We start from the raw sequence: 20985 nt of genomic DNA, 5'->3' as shown, positions 1-20985 counted from the left end.
AGGTGGTAGAGTCACCATCCCTGGAGGTGTTCAAAAAATGTGTAGATGTGGCACTTCGGGACATGGTTTAGCAGGCATGGTGGTGTTGGGTTGACGTTTGGACTTGATGATCTTAGAGGTCTCTTCCAACTTATGATTCTATGGTTCTATGATTCTGAGACAAAAACTGTAGGCCATGTGGGATACTTTGAGGTATCCCAACTAGACACCAACGCTTCAGCTCCTGAGTCCTGTCTGTGGCCTTGGATCTTCCACAGTGCATGAGAAGAGGCAGAAACTCCAAAGGACATTTCAGCCCCCTAGCAGCTTCCTGGTGTCCGCAGGATGAACTGCTCTGTGAAGTACCTCCCTCTTCTCACTGACTATAAAGAAGGCACAGATACTCTACCTTGGATATTAAATTAAACACCAGTCCTACACAGGAACATTACTACTATCCACCTGTCTCAGAGCATATCAGATTTAGAAAGCCCTCTTTTACAGACAACGCTTAAACTTTTATCCAGGAGACATACTGAAACAAGAGCTAAAAAATTATGCTATTTGTGAATATTTGAAATTTTGAAAATTCAAAGAATAACCTTCATGGCTAATGTTTCCTGGACTATTTTATATTAAAGTATGTTTCGGAATCAAGAAGCAACATTTTGTGGTATGTTTTCGTCAGGCATAGGCTCTCCTGCGGGGAAATGCCAGGGCTGCTGATGACACAGCCATCGCAGTTGGCCACCTTTGCAACCTGGTACAGACATTCTTGTGGAAGGGATCTGTTCACCTTGCACAGAAGTCACAGCACAACCTTGCCTGTCAACAGACAGAGGAAAGAAAACTGGAGGCTGGGGGAAGTGCCATAATGGTCTTACGTGGTACTTCTTATTTGTACCATGATTCTGAAAAAGAGGAACAAAAAGACACCACATTCTGCAAGCTGCAAACTACAGTATTTTACTCAGGAATGCATTCAAGCTATAATTTGCCCCTAATTTAGCACTTAGCTGACAGAAGCTCTATTACCACTCTGGATACTAACAGACAGTAGTCCCAAAAGCATAACGATTTTTTGGAAAGACTACACCCTTCTAAAAGATTTAGTTTATCTCAATAGGAATTTAAGAGCTTGATGGAGAAAACACTTGATTAAATTTTACAGCCTGCAGTGTACAAGAGCCAAGATTAGATTATCGTAACTGGCCCATCTGATCTCAAAATCCATGAAATGCTGGAAACTGAGTATCCGAGTTAGAGTACAGTATCTGGAATGCACCCCTGTGCACTCAGGCCCTGTGCTGGTTCCATGCCCAGTAGGAATTACAATACAAAAAAACAGCATAAGCAAACAAACAAATGCTCTATATCTCTCACAGTGCACAGCTTCATGGAAAATAATAGAAGGCCATCGTTTATCTTCCTTGCTTATGTAACTGATCATCCAAAAATACAGAACTGAAAATGGCAGGGAAAAATACTGAGGAAGTGCCTGAAATACTCAGATTCTTTTTATTTCGAGCATTCATTTCCTGAACTCAAATAGGATCATACCAAGACAGTCACCACTTTGAGTGTCAGTCCTTGTAAGTCATTGCCCAGACGTCGTTCTTGTAGACTACCATTCAGTCCTTTCTCAGAGTCCCACGTTGCCAACTAGAACAGAAAGTACAGTGAGTCTGAAGGACTGTTAGCCAGAAATCTTTTAGTATTTACATAAACATTTAACAGTAGCTTGACCAAATCCAGAAGTGATATAGAGTAGATGAGAAGTGTATGGTTTTTAACACAGAATCAGAATTAGTGAGATTCAGAGGACAGACATATGCCAGTTCCTTCCCTGAATGCATTTGCATCAATACCTGTAACATAACTGCTCTATTATCTGTAATATTTGTTATATTATATCACTTCAATCACTCTGATAAGACATTTCTCTCCAGTAAGTTTATATTGCCTGACAGTCCTCAGGATTATCTGTGGTCTCACTATCCCACATGTCCCTCTCTGCTCAGATCCCCTCCTACTTTTCAAATCATTCCCTACTGTTTATCAAAGATCAACCTTTCTTCCTGCTGTATAACGTTCTTGTGCACTCATGGCCATAAATTCCTGACAGAGATCCTACAGTGTCAAACTGCCTCCTCTTCTCTCCTGGAATTTCTTCAGGTCCTATCTTAAGTTCTATTTTCTCTTCTTGCCCTACTTCTACCTCATCAGTAGAACAATGACAGCCTGTCAAATTGCCAGGCTCCTGACGATCAAATAGCTCATATCTACCAGTACTTCGCATCTGCTAGATGTACCTGGATGCATGTTTTCAGGATATCTCACTGGAACATTACATTCAAATATTTTATTTTTCACTTAAATATATCGCTTTAAAAATCAATTTTACTGCATTTCATGTAGACAAATGCAGTAAAACTCAATAGAATAGGTTCAATGGAAAAGTTAATCTTAAGTGACCTTTGGATTATTCAAACTAAAATATGCTCTTCAGCAGTAGCAGCAGTCAGATTCTCATTTTCCCTTCAAACAGAATCCATGGTGTCATTTTGCTCAGAAGAGTCATAAATAGTATCAAGTAGAAACTGTTTCTTTCTTTTTTTTCAGCTCTACTCTTAAACACCAATACTATGCACACATGTGGAAGCAGTGCTGTTAGCTGAAGGCATGCCCTGTAGAAATCAAACATAGTCCAAATGTGGTTGCTTCCTTCCAGAAGTTAATTTTCATGTAACAAGTCAAAACGTTCTTGGAAAGAACTACTTTCACTGATCATGCCTATGGCTAGGTGTCCTACATGATTTATTTCTATGACTTCAGCTTTTTCCTGAAGCCTCAAAAATCATACCAACAAATAAAATGTGATGGAGAGATCTGTATAGTTTTATTTTTGTTTTGTTGCACCGAACTAATAAACAGAGAACAGGACATTCAGCTAATATTCAGCCATCATAACTATCACAACTGATGAAAATCATGCTACACTCAGTAAACCTTCAAAGCTGAGACACAGGGCAGGAAAGAATTAAGCTACACCTCCCTTTATCCAGCTGACCTGGAGGATTGAGGAGGAGAATGATTGAATAACATTCAGCTTTCTAATGACACTCGTGAAAGCTAAATATCTCAGACTGAGAACTCACCCCCTGCGATGCCAGTTTGGAGTGACAAACGAGCCTCTGCACATAAAATCTTCTGCAGCAATACAGGTAGATACCTGTAGCCATGGTATATTTTAAATTCAAATATAGATGCTTTCTCTGAAATATGTCCAGATATTTCTTAGCTTTTGCTGTTGCCATATAAAATCGACCAATTTGCCAGCTGACAAATCAATATAGTTCAACAGACTTCAAAGACCAGTATAGGTGCATGTGGTATATATTGTGTTTCAAATTTGTAAATAAGGTTTACTCTCTAAGCATTCTTCAGCTGTCCTCTGCAGTGGGTATATGATAAAGATACATAGAAGGTTTTTGGCCAAAATGGCTTGCACAATCTACAGATGATGATTAACAATTTATGAAAAAATGGGAAATGTAACACCTTCATTTTTTACTTCAGCACTGGTGGACTGATATTTCAATTCTTTCTCCCACTCCTTTTCCCTTCAAAAACTCGATCTGATTTCATATCAAGGCCTTAGACTTTTCGAATACACTACACTTTGCATTCTGCGTTAACACTAAGAATTCCTAAAAGGACCTGGAAACGTGCCAGTGCGAAAACATAAATTTAGTCCTTTTACTCAAAAGGAGATAGACAAAGATTCCTCTTTTACGCAGTAGGGGTAGGTGGAACAAGGAGAAGCATAGCTGACTTCACCACAGAACTCCATAGTCTCTGTGGAGGCAGAAACTATGCAGAAAAAGTTGATGAATGGAACATGAAGAAAACCTTTTCCAGAAGGGATTTTTCCTGTGCATCCTTGTTTGGATTTGTTCAGAGGTGTGCTGATTTTAACCTCCGCTTCTTGCAGACAGAATTTTGTTTATAGGACTGATGTATTTACAGATACCTCTACCAATTTGTGACAGCTGACCTGTCAAGATCAGTGCCCGAGAAACTAATTTCCAGCACTGTTAAACACAACGAGTACTGCTGTTATTTGATAAGGCTGTTAGAGTTTCATTCTTTGTAGAAATCTGCACCATGTTCCCACCAGAAGTCTGAAGCCAAAGGTTATAGCACAGCCATCAGCTGAAAGGAGATAAAGGGCTTTTCAATCTGATTATAAAAAACAACTGCTTGCAGAATCAGCACTGGTGGGATATATTTCAAAAATCACTGGTCTCTGGAACATGTAGTTAATGGCAGTCTGGGTGGGGTTTTTTTTATTCTCAAGTTACTGGATTATGGGAGCTCAAGTTTTAAAAACAGCTACTTTTAATAAAGCTTTTCAACTTAAAACTTCTTCCTAGCTTCTCTTTCTGAGGTAACCATATTGCTGGGAATCCTATAGTTCTAGCCATGTATCAGAAGCTCAGTCATCCAATAAAGACAAACTATAGGAAACTACTGTGAAATTCAGATAAAAAGGTAATTTGTTGGAAAATTCTGACTCAAGATATGCTTCTGACCTTTATCTATATTTACTGCATTTTCAACCAGAACTGCAAGGAAAAGCTCTGAGAGAGAAAGTCACAATTTTAACATGGTTTTCACCTTCCACAAGCAATGTATAGCGCCAAACACACATACTTAACACACGTGCAAAACAGTTACATGGCTAGACAGCCTGGGAATGTCAAATGATAAAAGATGTCATCCAAAGTATGCCTCATGAACCTGCTGTGCAGGATTTTGTCCTGAAAGGTGCTGATATCTGTCAGGACCTCCAAAGGAAACTTGATGTCAATGTAACTTTTGGGTTCCTGAGTTGCCATCGATAAATTGGAAGCCAAGTTCTACAAAGGAGTTCAGTGACTTTGTTAACGATGCAGCTGCCGTCTGCCCAACACTTGAGTGATTAGTTCCCCAGGGGAAATCATACTGAGATGTCGTGGTAAACTCACACTGGAGAACATCAGAAACAACTCCACAGAAGTGTGAAGACCCTCATCAGTACAATGAGGCAGACAATCCTTCTGCTTAGATAAATCAAAGCTACATGCATTAAACCCCAGTCTGCAAACTACCTCCTGTGAACTTGCTCAATTACACAGAGAGCCTGCATGCCACTTCCTTTAGGAGATGGAATTCATGACAAAGTCAGTTATTTGTTACACATCGGTTTGTCTGGAAGGTCTGGATGTTCATGCTGCTCTGCTACACAATAATTACTTATTCTTTGAATCAGGTACTTGAATTTAGTTTTCCTAACTCCGCTGTGAACACACATCACTGCACTACGGCAAATGTCTGTCTCCGGTCCAAACAAGAAGAAAATTATCCCAAACTACTAGCAAATACAGTTGAAAACTGACATTAGCATACAAAGGGAATACTTAATGTTTATATCACAACAGTGAATAAGATCATCTACACATTATAGTTTATGATGCAGTAATTCCTGTCTAAATAATGCATGTCACTGCTATCTAACACCTTTTTAAGTAGGACACTATCCTAAACATGATCTACTTTTCAGGGAAAATGTCATTCCCATAAGAAATAAAACAAGCTCATTTTCAGCAAATGTATAGCAATGTTTGAAAGGGCTACAGTTAATCCAGAGCATGCATCTTCTATGTTACCAAAACCTGAAAACCTTTTCCTAGTGACTCCTTTGGAGCTAAGGTTACGCTATCCAAACAATTTAAATTTGGGAACATCTGCCTTGAAACTTGCAGAACTTTTAACAGACAAGCAATGAAAGAGATGGTAAGGCAGGCAGCTCTCATGCCATGAGACAGGGACACCTGTATCAACCCAGAGTGCATTTTCTGTGAATATGCAAGCTGCTCTGTGCATGGAATTACATAGATTAACCTATGCTACTCACAATCTGATAATGCTTTCAGATTAAAGTTGAATTGAAATGGACTTCACTTTGAAGACTATTTGTTTCTTAAACTTCAAGTCAATGTAGGGTATATCAAATATGATGTCCTTGTACCACATATGTATATTTTGCATTTTGGGGCCTCTTGACTCCCTTTGTCAGTCCTGCAATATGGCTAAAAAGATTACTGAAACATTTAACATTTTAAAAACAGATTTTAAGCAAACATGATAATTAAAAATAACCCAAATAAATATAAACAAGAAAATGAATGTTTACAGGAAACAAACATGAAATAAGGCACTGGCCTATTAAATAAATGGAGCAAATTGGACACTGCTCTGTTGCAGTTCTGTGGAATAAAAGAAGCTCAATTTAAACAGCTTAAAAATGTTTACATTCAAGCCCACAATTCTTTTTTAAATGCAGTATATCAGTAATATGGGGAATTTGCTGTCATTCAATATCCTTCACAGCAAGGTATTAGTAGGATTCACACACTGGATTATGTGTCATTCTTAAGGAACTGACAGGATTCCCCGAAACATCACTTCTCTTTTTATGACTGGAGTTACCTGGAAGGTACCAAAATACTTTCATTTGAAATACGAGATCATAATTAAGAAAAATGTAAAACACCATTTTGGACTGTGCATTTGTATAATCCATAGTTACATAAAATAGGATTAGGAAAACATAAAGGTATCAGTTCTCATACTTGCAAGCAAATCCAAACACTGATAGAATTTATTTCTATAACAGGTACATAATTATTAGGAATATGCTAACATTTCTACTCTGAAGCATAAACTTACAGTCATTATTAGGGTAAGATACTGGACAAGATCACCCGCTGAACTGATTTAAGGTATATTCTGTGGTTCAGTATAACTCAGCCTTGTTTGTAGTGAAATACCTGAAAGTCTTCTACGTCCAGATGTTTATTCTATTCTGATATTCTGCATTTGCTTGTATTAAAGATGTAACTTGCTTCCAAACTTTCACAGTGAGTTTGGAATACCTGTGCACCCATAGCTGGAGAGCCACGAAGAACTCCAAAATGTATTAAAACTATGAAGCGGAGGGTTGGGAACCAAGTCTTTAAGTGGTAGAGAAACTCTCGGTCTTTTGGGTCAAAATTTTATCACGCCCTGTTCAATGCTCAGTACTCTCAGTTTGCCATTATAGGGCCACACAAAGATTGCATCTGCATGGTAAAAGTTCAGAGAAGGGCAGGCAGATCATGGGAAGCTGCTCATGCCCATTCCAAATAGTTCAGCAAACAACATCATCCATCTCCTGGGCCAGTAAACCTGTTAAAGGCAACGACTAGCCAATATAAATCAATTAAAAATGGAGAACTAGGGAAGGGCTGCCTCCTCAGGGGCTACTATGCTCATGTTGTTTGTTGTTTTAGTGAGATGGATTGAGAACTGGCTGAATGGCAGAACTCAGAGGGTTGTCGTCAGCGGTGCTAAGTCTAGCTAGAGGCCAGTAAGTAGTGGTGTCCCTCACGGGTCAGTACTGGGCCCAGTCTTGTTTAACTTCTTCATCAACGACCTGGATGAAGAGTTAGAATGTACCCTCAGCAAGTTTGCTGATGACACCAAACTGGGAGGAGTGGTAGATACACCAGAAGGCTGTGCTGCCATTCAGCGTGACCTGGACAGGCTGGAAAGTTGGGCGGAAATGAACCTGATGAGGTTCAACAAGGGCAAGTGCAGGGTCCTGCACCTGGGGAGGAACAACCCCATGCACAAGTACAGGCTTGGGGTGGACCTGCTGGAGAGCAGCTCTGTGGAGAGGGACCTGGGTGTCCGGGTGGACGACAGGTTGATCATGAGCCAGCAGTGTGCCCTGGCTGCCAAGAAAGCCAATGGGATCCTGGGGTGCACTAGGAGGAGTGTGGCCAGCAGGTCGAGGGAGGTTCTCCTTCCCCTCTACACTGCCCTAGTGAGGCCTCATCTGGAGTACTCTGTCCAGTTCTGGGCTCCCCACTTCAAGAAAGATGAGGAGCTACTGGAGAGAGTCCAGCGGAGGGCTTACACGTTATATAAAAAGTTAATTGAGCATAGGCCTAGAACAGAAAATAAAGAAAGTTCAGGAACACTGAAGGAGGGATTTGAGTAGGAAAGGGCAATTGACCTGAACTGACGTATCTAAGGAAACAGATATACACCACTGCTCTTCTGAGAAGCACAGCCAGATAAATGGCAATAGTCTAGGATTCAGGTGCCACATGAAGACTGCCCTTGAAATAGCTTAACGCCCTTCAAACCATGTAAAGGAACTGGCTCACAGTTCGGAGAGAAGAGTAGCATTAACTGAGTCACTATCGCATGGATAGTCCCGTGAAATTCCTCTTTAATATTTAAGAAAACACAGATCTCCAATTGTGCAAACAAAATGTGCTTTGGCAAGAAGCTGCGTAGTAACAAGCAGAAAATTTGTACAAATTGGAATGAAAATTTCAAAGTAATTCAAAGAGCTCAAACCCAATGAAAAATGATAAAAATTACATTAAAACAAAATGCAAATTAGTATCAGAAATATGTTTTTGCCATGTAAGATCAATTACAGTATTAAACCACTATGACCAAGAGTGTAATTAGAGTCTAGTATATAGAGTTTCTCCCTCCATGTCATTTACAAAGATTTCTACTTACTAGATAGTGAAAACCTAGAGGGAAAAAACTACAACACCTAACCCAGAACTGTGGTGGTAGGTTAGGAAGATAGAGGACTACAAACAGAGGCTTTGCTAGAGGTATTTCAGCATTAATATTCTTCATTCTCTAGAAGCCTGTGTATTTATTCAGCTCTTGTTCTACAAATTCTGCTGTTCACTGCAACCAACAATTTTGACCTTACCTAGCATAACTCAGCAGTATCTTGCTCCGTTATTTTTATGGTTCTTCATTGCAGAGAATATCAAATATTTGGATGTGAGAGGATGTGGTTTCCTTTATGTTTTTCATTAGCCAAAGATCAGTTCACTTAAATGTAATAGCCATATTATTAAAAGCTGACTATTTTGCATATAGTAGAGCTCTATAACATAAACGAAGATTAGACACATTATGCCTTATACTACTAATATTAAGGAAGCTAAGATATCTTGTACATGCATTTGTGTATGCAGTAGCTTTCTGCATGACTGTGACTGAGGAGTTTCATGCAGGATTGAAGCAGTAGTTTCTTGTAACCCTACAGCTTTTATTGACACAGGATAAGACTTCCCATACCCCTTTGGAATGGATCAGCACCGTATACTTTATATTTTATATTCCATATACATCCCACTTTATATTATGTTGAAATTATGAATACTGTGATTTTGCTGAAATAAGGTACTGCTCCATTAATTGGCAGAATGAGACATTATTTTGCCAGCAAGTCAATGAAAGAGCAGTGACACCAATTCAGGATTGCTTCTCTTTCTGTATTGTGATAGATGCTGAACATCTCTGATCTCCTATGCAACACTGAAAAACACCTATGTTCTACTGTGCTGAGCCTGAGCAAGCGTGAACAGGCAGCAAGTCCACACGAAGCAGAAAAAGGGGCTGACAGGACATGATAAGATAAATGTAACCTGTTAGTATTCATTATCTAAAAGTATAACTAGGCCATCTTCAGCGCTGGTAGAATAAATTGCATCAATTAATACTAGTCTCTGAAGGAGCAGTAAGTGCAACGTGCTGATGTTATTAATGGGGAACACTACAGCAACACAGGCACTGGAAAAGATGCAGTATTAAATGAAGCAATCATAAGAGTGATGAAAACAATATGAACATTACCCTCTGATGACTTCTCTACAAAGTGTAGGCAAGTATTACTGTCCCCAAATTTTTTCATTTCATTTCCCTAACACAAAATCAAAATGCAGCGAAAAGGGTGTTGAAAATAAATTGGAGCTATTCTGTTCTAGGATCTCGCAGGCTTTTCTCTTGTAAAGCAGGCAGGTAACCTCCACCCTGTCCGTCTGCAGTTTTACTGCTTTTCAAGGCTTTAATATAACATACCAATGCTGTTGCTGAATCAGATGGCACTGTTGCTATAGCACAAGATGTATGTGCAGCATCACAATTATTCTAAGGGCTGGATAAACTGTGAGTACCTAAGATATTGCTGAATCAGGTCCTTCCCAGGGGTGTTGTAAATTACCAGATGATGTGAACAAGCAGGCCTATAAGCATAAAATTAGAACTGATATGTGATCATAAAAGTTAGACTAATCCAAATACAAAGTCTGAAACAGTCGTCACAAGTGACTGGCTTGAAAACCCTACAGCATGAGCTCCTTGTCACTGGGTTACCTATCTGGAAGACAAACAAGCCCCTTGTCTTTCTTCTGTGGTTTTAAAAACAAACCATATTGCTGCCCAGTGAGAAGCAGTGGTTGCTGGACTCCAAGGATACTCTGAAGGCTGCAGTTTAATATGGAAACTCAGGTAGTTCAAAAGTAGGAGCTTGCAGACAGAACTGAACCAATTCTCCCTGCCATTACTCATTATGTGTGGGTAAAACGAAAACAAATCCATTTCACACAGAGAACAGATACTTTTCAAAGCTTCCAGATGCTTCTTCTGGGAAATTACTAGCTTTCGAGAGCAGAACTACCCCTATTATCTATGCAATAGTGAACTCAGCAGACTGTTTTGTAAACAAAAATAAAAAATCATTGAAAACTTGGATCTAACAACAAAGACAAATTCATGTTAATTTTATATAGGTTCTTGTCCTGCTCATTGCAGTGCAATAACCAAACACCTCTCTCCAGTGATTTTCTTGGAATTTTACAGGGAAGGGAGAGCAAGAGAGGACTGAGCAGCTGGAAAGCTTCATTTTTTCCAGTCATCCTACGTGAGAGCTCTGCACTTAGGCAATTAATTGTCATGCTATAATTGGCTGGCTATGTCAAAATGTCTGCTCTTTTTTGTAGTTCATTAGTGGATTCCTCGGATATTCTCTGAGCTGAATGCTTTTGACTTCTCACTATATATTCAAGAAGCCCGTATGTATCTGCAGTTCTAGCAACTGAACTTTTCATAGCCTGGCCCATTCTGATAGAGAAGTTCAGCCCAATCTTTGGTATCACCTGCCCACCTAGCACTCAATTCTGTATTGATAAATGCTCTTCTTTCAAACTCTATATAATTTTGAAAAGCTCCACAACTTCAAGAGTATTTTTTTGTAGAAAATTATTTAAAAAAAAAAAAATTCTGACTAAAATTTTCAGTTGCAAAGCTTTGAGACTCAGTGTCTTCTTATGTTTTCTATTAAATTTGTATACATTAGTTATTTCATTTTATTTTCCTACCATAGCTATTATTCATGTTAAAGTGTCCCTGCTGAAGGTTCTATGTGAATTTTGACCAGCTCTGGTTATCAGCACTGGAATCTAGACGAATATCTATGGAACAGTGAAAACTCCTGTAATAAATTTAAAAGTTCAGTTTTTACTGAACTTTCCCTTATTTTGATCTTTACAACATGCCTTCATCTTTATCCTAGAATGTGAAACAGAATAGCTTCAACAATCTGCAAACATTTTTCTCCTCAACAGCAAAGACAGTAACCAAGTAAAAACCCCATAACTTGGTGTTTCATAATGGATAATACCTCTCCAAGAAAGAGAACTGTAGATAATATTCAGGAAAATACGAATTTTCTTCTGTGTAATGATGTACATTTAATGGTTTTAATTAACAACAAGCTATATGGAGACACCTTTCAAAAATATATTTATCCCTTTGGCTTTGTTATGTACACAGAGCAGGTTTTGTAAGGCAAATAAATTAAGCTTGCTTACAAAGCCAATTAGCAGAGAATATAAAAACACTATATCCATGGATAATATCATTTATATAAACCATATACCAGTTGCTAAGTATTCACAAGGAATATAACAATACACTTTGCTAATCTTTGATTAATCTGCATAAACAAACCATGATAAGCATGGAAAATACTCTTTCATATTACTGTTTACAAAAATTTTGCTTACAAATATTTTGCCCTCATTTGTTTTTTCTCCACTTCAATACTGGGGAGACTTTTTCAAAAAACACTGGAAGTCCAGAACTTCTGAGCAATTTTACACAGTGACAGACAGTGCACACAGAGTATATAAGAAAGTTTACCGTAATAAATACTTCTCCCCAGGTCCACAAACTAACATGTACCAGAAAACTCCACCACTAGAAAGAATGTGGTAATTTCAGCAAAGTAGATAAAGGTTAGAAGAGAAAGCAAGTAAGAAAGAGAGCTTGTATGATCTGTAATGCTTAAAGGCTTGCCTTTCTGATTCCTTACCATAGCTTTAAAAATAAACACTGATCTCCAAAATGCTTTATAAGAGAGTTCTATATCATGTTTGGAAGGATTGAATAATTTAGTAAGTTTATGTAATTGCTACAAAGCTCATTTCATACTGTACCTGATACTGTGATTTATGATGTTCCCAAAGTGTTGAGAAAAGTTTTTAGACAGGTCAGACCTTATCATATTAGGAAACAAGACATGACTTACACATTGTTCAAACTTTTCCATGGGAGGAAACAAACTCTTTAGGCTCATGGAAGACCACAGATAAGTAGTAGAGCCTCCACTGGGGGAAAGGCAGCAGCTCTCCGGGACTGGCTCACCGGTCAGATGTCGTTTGCAGACCACCCTAGCTTAAAACATTACAAGATTTATTCCTGCAGTATAAACGGTTTGTTGTCACTGCAGGGCAAGTAGTCTTTCAACAATAAAGAGTAGAGTATTTGTAGGCAGCATTAGGACTATTACAGGCAATGTTCTCAGAGGCATATGGATATAGAAATGTGGTGAAGAATTACCACAAACATATCGGAAGAGGAAAAAAACACACGCGTTATATTCATTAAATCTCTTGCTTACTGCTTTAACCTGATATTCTTTTTGTTGCTATGGTGACTGTTATCCAGCAATTTATACATTTAAAGAAAAAAACAGTACTCCTTCTCATGAAATTCTAAGTATGAGAAATATCTCCTTAATTTAATATAAAGACTGTTTCCTCCGTGGACCCATCAGGCATTCATTTTCCTAAGGTCTTCTGAGTCCATTTCAACTTCTCTCTTCCACATGTTCTGTGGCAATGAATTCCAAAATATAAGCATACAGTCTCTGAAAATGTACTTTCTTTTATTAGTTGCAAGCTAGATAGCTGTTCATTTTATTAAGTATCCTCTAGGTTTCTGTTATGACAAAAAAAATGAATGATTGTTCCTATTTCATCTTTTCATCTCTCTATTTCATAAACACCTAGCCACACTCCCCTCTTTTGACTTCCTCCTGAGCTAAAGAATTATGGTCTCTATAGTCTGTGTTCATATGGAAGCAATCTGATATCTCCAATCACCCTTCTTCCTCCTCTGTATCTCTTCTAGTTCTTCCATATATTTTTCAGAGGGAAAAAAAATAAAACTCACACAAAAAAACAACCCTATCCAATTAATAAAGACTGGCCAAAGATCATCCCAAGGAAAATTGGAAAACTGGCTTTGGAAAGCCAACTTTCTGATATAATATTGAAACTTTATTTTAAAATTGTCTTAGAAGAGTTGCCTTAAAAATCTACTTTTTCTTCACCATTGTATTTCAGCATTAAAATGCAGGCACAGCTCAACAAGGAAAGTGAAAAGCAAATGTCACTTGTCAATAGAAATTGAATATATTTAGATAAGATATACTTAGCAAATGGAAAATAAATGCTTACCTACTCTATGCACAGTAAGATATAGAATGTTGTTAATGTTTCTTGGAAAAAGAAACTTTCAGTAGAAAACAATGACAATGCTCTCCATTGTATTAGTTGGGAACTCTCCCTGAAACCCTTCCCTTGCATAAGAAAAGGGTGGCATACACAAAGTAGAAAGCGATGAGCTAACAATCATCTCCCTCTTCTCACTAGGCTCGGAGTAAAATAAATTGTTTGTTGGTATTTGGCTGCCTGCAACTCTTCATAAAGCTAAGGGGGATTTGCAGCAATTGCTGAACTTTCAGCATTTCTGTAGATGGTTTTTCTGTGTGCGTAAACACATCAGCCCTCTACAAATGTTCCAGCCAACGTGGATTTTTTTTTTTTGTAGTTCAAAAAATTGCCTTGCAGGTCCCAGAATGTCTGAAGGCTACAGACTTTGCTCACAAACCAAATTAATTAAAGGAAACGAAATTAACAGTGTATTTCTAATTATAGGTTGTTGTCCGCATCTTCATGGTACAATATTCCCAGCTGCTTTGGAGCAGGCTTAGGACAAGCACTGATGGTTGAAAGGCCTGACAATCTGCTGGCTGTCCATCAACTTAGCTTGTGATACTTGACCAAAAACTTGCCCATTACTGAACTAGAAGGGCCTGCATTAAACAGATTAATAACTAGCTCCATGACAGACTTCAAACTGTAGCATCTACAGAGAGCAATCAATCAATAGGTGACAAATATCATCATCGCATCAGCACAGCAGATGCTACCAAAATGCTGCTAATTAGCACTTCCAGTGTCACAGTTAGTCGACAGCCTGTGCTCAGACGGGCATACAAAATGGACACAGTCAAGGATGGAGAAGAAACCCCAATAGCTGAGGTCCTTTCCGAATTGACAGGTCAGACCGTGAAAGCTACATCTGTTCATTGCTGGGAGGCAGAAGGAGGGCTCCTACACTGAAGGCTGTCAGTCTGATACCAGCAGAAGCATTCACTCATTTTTAGAGTCCAGGAAGGGAAAAAGATTTGTCTGTTTCTCATCCAAAATGTATTGAAAAGCCTGGGTAACTGGGTGGATTGGCTACCCACGTCAAAGGCCCTTCAACCCAATAGTGACAAAATGCAACTCTTCAAGTGGTCCTTCAAAAGGCAGATCCTCATTAGAGACAGCTCCTCCAGTGAAAAACTTCACCTTCATCCTGCCAAGTAACATAGACTTAATCATCTAAGATTGTAAGTGATTTAGCTAAAATGTTCTCAATAAAAAATACAACCCTCCCAACATTCACCTGGGGCTGTCATAAAAATGGCATTTCTTCATCTCTCCTTTAGCAAACACGCAGCTGGCATTCTACATATAAATGATATACATGACCTATGTAGACAGATACATATGTATGCATAAAGAAGCCTGTGCAGTTACCCCTCACAAGAATGTGGTTAAGTTTAAATTGCCTTTCGGTACTAAAAGTCACAGTTAATATGGAGAGCTACAACTTCAACCAACTTACAGAAATGAAGAAAAATTTCCTCAATATTCTTCAGTAGTTTTCATAGTTTTTTTAACCTGGTTACTTGTTCTTCTTTTGGGACGCTTCTATCCACTTATACCAAGTCTCCTAGTCTTGAAGTGCTACCATGTCAGTTAGGGGAAAGAATACTGGACCACTCAACAAGCAGGCTGCTAACATGAATAAATCTGATATCAATGACTTTCACCAGGACTTCAGTCTGCATTACACTGGTAACATTAGAGGCTGCATGTACACATAAAAAAGCAAAGACAACTAAGGCTTATTTGTGTAATGAACTGCATATGAATATGTCACAATTTTTTGGTTAAGGAATCTCACAAGACCAAAAGACCAGCAATCACATCAAACAATGGCAAGTCACCAGCACATCATTCCTATCCTCCTAACAGCCCACCATATCAACACAGATTTCTTCACAGACACGTTAAATGTTACCTAGTGGATGCTGTGAAAACTGCTGACACTAGAGCTCATGTAAAATTTCACATTCAATATTCTTCAATAAAAGAGACACACACTTCCCGTCTACAGCAGATCTGATTTGGGATCTGATAAAAATTTCAATGATGGTGTAAATTACTACAGAAGGCTGGCTAGTAACATGTTCCAGACAAATATTTATATCACATTGTTAAGGAAAAAACCCAAAATGCACATAGGATTTTTGATTTTTAACACCTTTTTTTTTTTCCACTTTCCCTGAAAATACAATACTGCCGTAACAGATTCCTATTTTGTCCAGGTATCCTATGTAACAAAGCTGTTGCATATGAAAGAAATAAGGTAAAAGAAGGAAAAAAAAAAAAAAGCACGCACGTTAGATTGCACTGGCTTTTCTGCTCTTATGGATTTTCTATTTTTAACTTTTTCCACTGAGATGTAAAGCCAAACTGCAAACCCAGGAACCTCAGCACCTCCGCACTCATTTTGCTAGTTCTGACCTGTGGTCCTAACCATTTTTGTTGCTTTATAGTAAACACCCTGTGTTGCAATACAAACCAAAGGCGACTGCCTCTCACTGCCATCATTCCTGCTTCATCGCTCCTGACACCCACACTCTAGATCTCGTAAGCTTTCTCCCAAGACACTTGCCCTAACATAACACAAGTACGAAACATCAGCTCAGGCTTACTGCACCATGTCATTCCAGTTGTGGAACTGCTTCCCCAAGTACTGGCAGTCATTTTATTTGTTTATGTACAACTCGCACAACTTTTGTTTTTCCCAAGAAAAGGTTCTGGCCAAGCATCCTAATGTTACTCTAAATTGGGACTGGCTCTGTTAAGGCTGTGATCCTGGTGGTTCCCTCAGTTTAGTGAGCGGCTTAGGCTCCAGCCTGCCACAGGGCTGGAACTAAACAGGATCAGTGCTTGATTTTATGGTTAAATAGTCAATGGCATTTCCACAACTAGTCCAAATCCACCTTGAAGATGGATGGAAAACTTAGAACAGTGAAATGGTGAAGTGGGAACCTTAGATTTGCAGATGATACTGAAAAATAAGCAGCTGAAGTATCAGAAGAAGGGACAGTTATTTTTCCATCCCTGTAACAATTTGATTACTCTTGGTTTTACCATTACTGTGATACTGGAATTGATTTAAATACACTAATGTTACTGGAATTCATAAGGGCTTTCGGCAGAATCTATAAAATAGGGAGGGAAGAGATTGTTTGTTCCATTACGCTGATGACATTGAAAAGCAAAGTGTGCCTGCCAGAATCCACCCCACAACCCCAAACCTTTAATTAAGCAAGCCTGATATTAAGTTGTACTCAATTACAACATGCATAATTTGCCACTGTGCTCCCAGAGCTGGCCATATGCTTGTGAGGCACCTTTTGAAACTCTCTTTTGGGCACACTATGACTATCCTACAATGTGCTTGTATTATAATTAAATTTGGCATAATTACTTTACAGAGTGATCAGTGACAGTCTATTGTTCAGGAAGAATTAATCCTCTGAGCCTTCCAACATCATTTTAGTTCCTGGTTCTAAATGAGATTTCAAAGAATGTGATTTATAATAACCAAAATCCCAAATGTACACTTTAATATAGCCTTCCTTTGTTATAGCAGTTCACAAGTAAAATCCTCCTGAATTAGAACACTGCCAGCGTAACGATTTACCTGTGCTGCATGGGACCACTCAAATGGAAAAGAAACCCAGCAGGAATGCTTAACAAGATCCGCTTTGACACCTTCTCCTTCTGTCTCCTTCCAAGAACAGGAATGCTGTAGAAGCCTTTCAGAACCCCTTCCACTATTTAAGTATTATCCTTCCTCTAGGAGAACACTTGCCTTTCCAGAAGCAGCCCAAGAATTCCTCTCCTCTGAAACATCACACCAATTCATGTATATATTTGAAGGAGGCATGACGATTAGACCATAGAAAAGGAACTGCTATCATAGGAGAAACCAGGCAGTCTGATTTCCTCCTGAAATGGGATGTACAGCTGAGCTTTTCCACAGAGAGAAACTGAGGCAGTCTCAAAGCATTTTGTTTAGACATTTTCAATTCAAGTAAAATGTTTTGACAAACTGGAATCCTTGGAAAACTCCTTTGCAGATGTCATCCATTCCCGCATTAAAACACACTTCCTTGTTTTCTATTCACTGCAGTCCTAGTTCTCAATTTCTTCCTGTGGATCAGTTGCTAAAGCGTATTATATATCCATTTGAATAAATTCCTACAATGCACTCCAGTCCCTCAGGATCACCATGTGCAAGAAGTATATAAGAGAACCTGACCCACGATACAAGACAGAAGATATTAAACTGTGGGGTTCTTTTATTATTTTGTCAAAATTAAACCCTTCAGACCAGTTAAAAAAATCTAAATTTCAATTTAACAAGTCTTTACCAAAATATATGCTTTTCCATGCAAAGTTATTGACCTTAAAAACATTCATGTGAAAAACTGCCAGCTAACACTACAGCTGATTTTTGTTGGTGTGATTCTTCTAAATACTCTGCTAAAAAGCTTTCATTCAGTCTACATGATTAATTAGGTTCTTTGAACCATCAAACCTCAAGCTTTTTTAATGTCACCAAGGTTCATCTTTGCAACTGAGGATGCTGGCCACTGAGCTTCCACAGGTGAGATTCCAGGGAAACTTCACTGTTAGGACGGTCAGTATTCAATAATATGTGACACTGAAACCGAATCAAACGCAATGACAGACCACATTTTGGGCAAAGTCTGAGAAAATCTGCATATTTTACATGCCTGCCATCTAACAGGTACAACATGAGTTTATTCAGAAAGCATATAAATTCATTTTTATTGGCTGAAGTAATTTAGCAAAAGAAAGCAGAAAACTACAGATTTGGTGCCAAGCACTGGCAAGTAATTCTGCTTATGCATCATGTATAAGGTTAGCTGAATTAGTTTGTGAACATTAACTGCAATATTGCCAGCAAGTCTAATTAAAACCTTTGAAGTCTCCAGGTGCTGGAGTCATATGATTATAAGGCCAGCATATCTCTAATTTTAAAGAGGACCTCTCCAACATTTATGGCAAAAGAAAAAGAGACTGGCATTGTTAAAGTGAAATGTACTCACACCTGGACAAATTAAAAAGCCCTTATAATTTTGCTTAAAGCAATGAAGTTGATCAAAAATTATCTTCCTGTCTTTTTGCATAGATCTATTTGTCAGAAAACATAAGAGGTATCAAATACATTTGCTGGTAGAAAGGAAAGTTTTAAGTAATAGCATGCAAACCAAGATTTTTGTTCAGAGTTCACCTTACCCTCTTCTCTAAGGTAAAGTATAAGATAATGAAGAGAGGGAAATGAGCAAAATCATAGGAGGAAGCAGAAGTGCCTAATAGTAGCTAACAGTTGCAAAATCTGTGGGGTCCTATGTAGCTTCTTGATGAACTTAACCAATAATACCATCCGGTTTATCAACTTTCCCCTCAACAAAGATCTAGCCACAGCAATCCATACATTAGAGAAAGTTCTAATACACAAAACTAAACACAAGAGAATGTAAAGATGTGAGCACTTCAGCTTGTGCAAAAGTCACCTACTCTTCAGGTTAAATCTCAGCTTCACACTATGTGCCTTCCTCCTGCAGGTTCCTTGTCAACTTTCCATGGTAATTTTAAAGTTTCCTATTCACAGAATCACAGAATCACACAGAATCACAGAATAGTAGGGGTTGGAAGGGACCTCTGTGGGTCATCTAGTCCAACCCCCCTGCTGAAGCAGGGTCACCTACAGCAGGCCGCACAGCACCTTGTCCAGGCGGGTCTTGAATATCTCCAGAGAAGGAGACTCCACAATTTCCCTGGGCAGCCTGTTCCAGTGCTCCGTCACCCTCAGAGGGAAGAAGTTCCTCCTCATGTTCAGACGGAACTTCCTGTGCCTCAGTTTGTGCCCATTGCCCCTTGTCCTGTCACTGGGCACCACTGAAAAGAGCTTGGCCCCATCCTCCTGACACCCACCCTTCAGATATTTGTAGGCATTTATAAGGTCCCCTCGCAGCCTTCTCTTCTTCAGGCTGAACAAGCCCAGTTCCCTCAACCTCTCCTCGTAGGGGAGATGCTCCAGTCCCCTCACCATCCTCGTAGCCCTCCGCTGGACTCTCTCAAGTAGCTCTTCATCTTTCTTGAACTGGGGAGCCCAGAACTGGACAGAGTACTCCAGATGAGGCCTCACTAGGGCAGTGTAGAGGGGAAGGAGAACCTCCCTCCTCCTGCTAGCCACACTCTTCTTGATGCACCCCAGGATCCCATTGGCTTTCTTGGCAGCCAGGGCACACTGCTGGCTCATGGTCAACCTGTCGTCCACCAGGACACCCAGGTCCCTCTCCACAGAGCTGCTCTCCAGCAGGTCCACCCCAAGCCTGTACTGATGCATGGGGTTGTTCCTCCCCAGGTGCAGGACCCTGCACTTGCCCTTGTTGAACCTCATCAGGTTCCTCTCTGCCCAGCTTTCCAGCCTATCCAGGTCACGCTGAATGGCAGCACAGCCTTCTGGTGTGTCTACCACACCTCCCAGTTTGGTGTCGTCAGCAAACTTGCTGAGGGTACATTCTAACTCTTCATCCAGGTCGTTGATGAAGAAGTTAAACAAGACTGGGCCCAGTACTGACCCCTGGGGGACACCACTTGTCACCAGCCTCCAACTAGACTCAGCGCCGCTGATGACAACCCTCTGAGTTCTGCCATTCAGCCAGTTCTCTATCCACTTCACCGACCACTCATCCAGCCCACACTTCCTCAGCTTCCCTAGGAGGATATCATGGGAGACTGTGTCGAAAGCCTTGCTGAAGTCAAGGTAGACAACATCCACGGCTCTCCCTTCGTCTACCCAGCCAGTCATGTCATCGTAGAAAGCTATCAGATTGGTCAGGCATGATTTCCCTTTGGTGAATCCATGCTGACTACTCCTGATAACCTTCTTTTCTTCCACTTGCTTGATGATGGCCTCCAGGATAAGCTGCTCCATCACCTTTCCCGGGATGGAGGTGAGGCTGACCGGCCTGTAGTTCCCTGGGTCCTCCTTCTTGCCCTTTTTGAAGATTGGAGTGACATTGGCCTTTCTCCAGTCCTCGGGCACCTCTCAAAGATGATGGAGAGTGGCTCAGCAATGACATCCGCCAGCTCCCTCAGCACTCGTGGGTGCATTCCATCGGGGCCCATGGATTTGTGGACGTCCAGATTGCTTAAGCGATCCCTCACACAGTCCTCCTCAACCAAGGGAAAGTCGTCCTCTTTGTAGGCTTCTCCTCTTACCTCCGGGGCTTGGGATTCCTGAGGGCCA

General features: G+C 39.7%; 1 protein-coding gene across 3 annotated transcripts in view; it reads right to left on the bottom strand.

Annotated features, from left to right (window-relative positions):
- The window catches only part of GRID1 (glutamate ionotropic receptor delta type subunit 1), a 558941-nt gene that overhangs the window by 62316 nt on the left and 475640 nt on the right, over window positions 1-20985 (bottom strand). For all 3 annotated transcript variants that reach the window (XM_075423037.1, XM_075423035.1, XM_075423036.1), the window contains one exon: window positions 1540-1641. In XM_075423037.1, coding sequence (XP_075279152.1) covers window positions 1540-1641 — 102 coding nt within the window. The remainder of the gene's footprint in view (window positions 1-1539; window positions 1642-20985) is intronic.

Source organism: Opisthocomus hoazin, chromosome 6, assembly GCF_030867145.1.
Source record: "Opisthocomus hoazin isolate bOpiHoa1 chromosome 6, bOpiHoa1.hap1, whole genome shotgun sequence".
NCBI classification, from domain to species: Eukaryota; Metazoa; Chordata; class Aves; order Opisthocomiformes; family Opisthocomidae; genus Opisthocomus; species Opisthocomus hoazin.
Note: the sequence above shows the minus strand (reverse complement) of the source record. Positions and strands in the feature narration are given on the sequence as shown.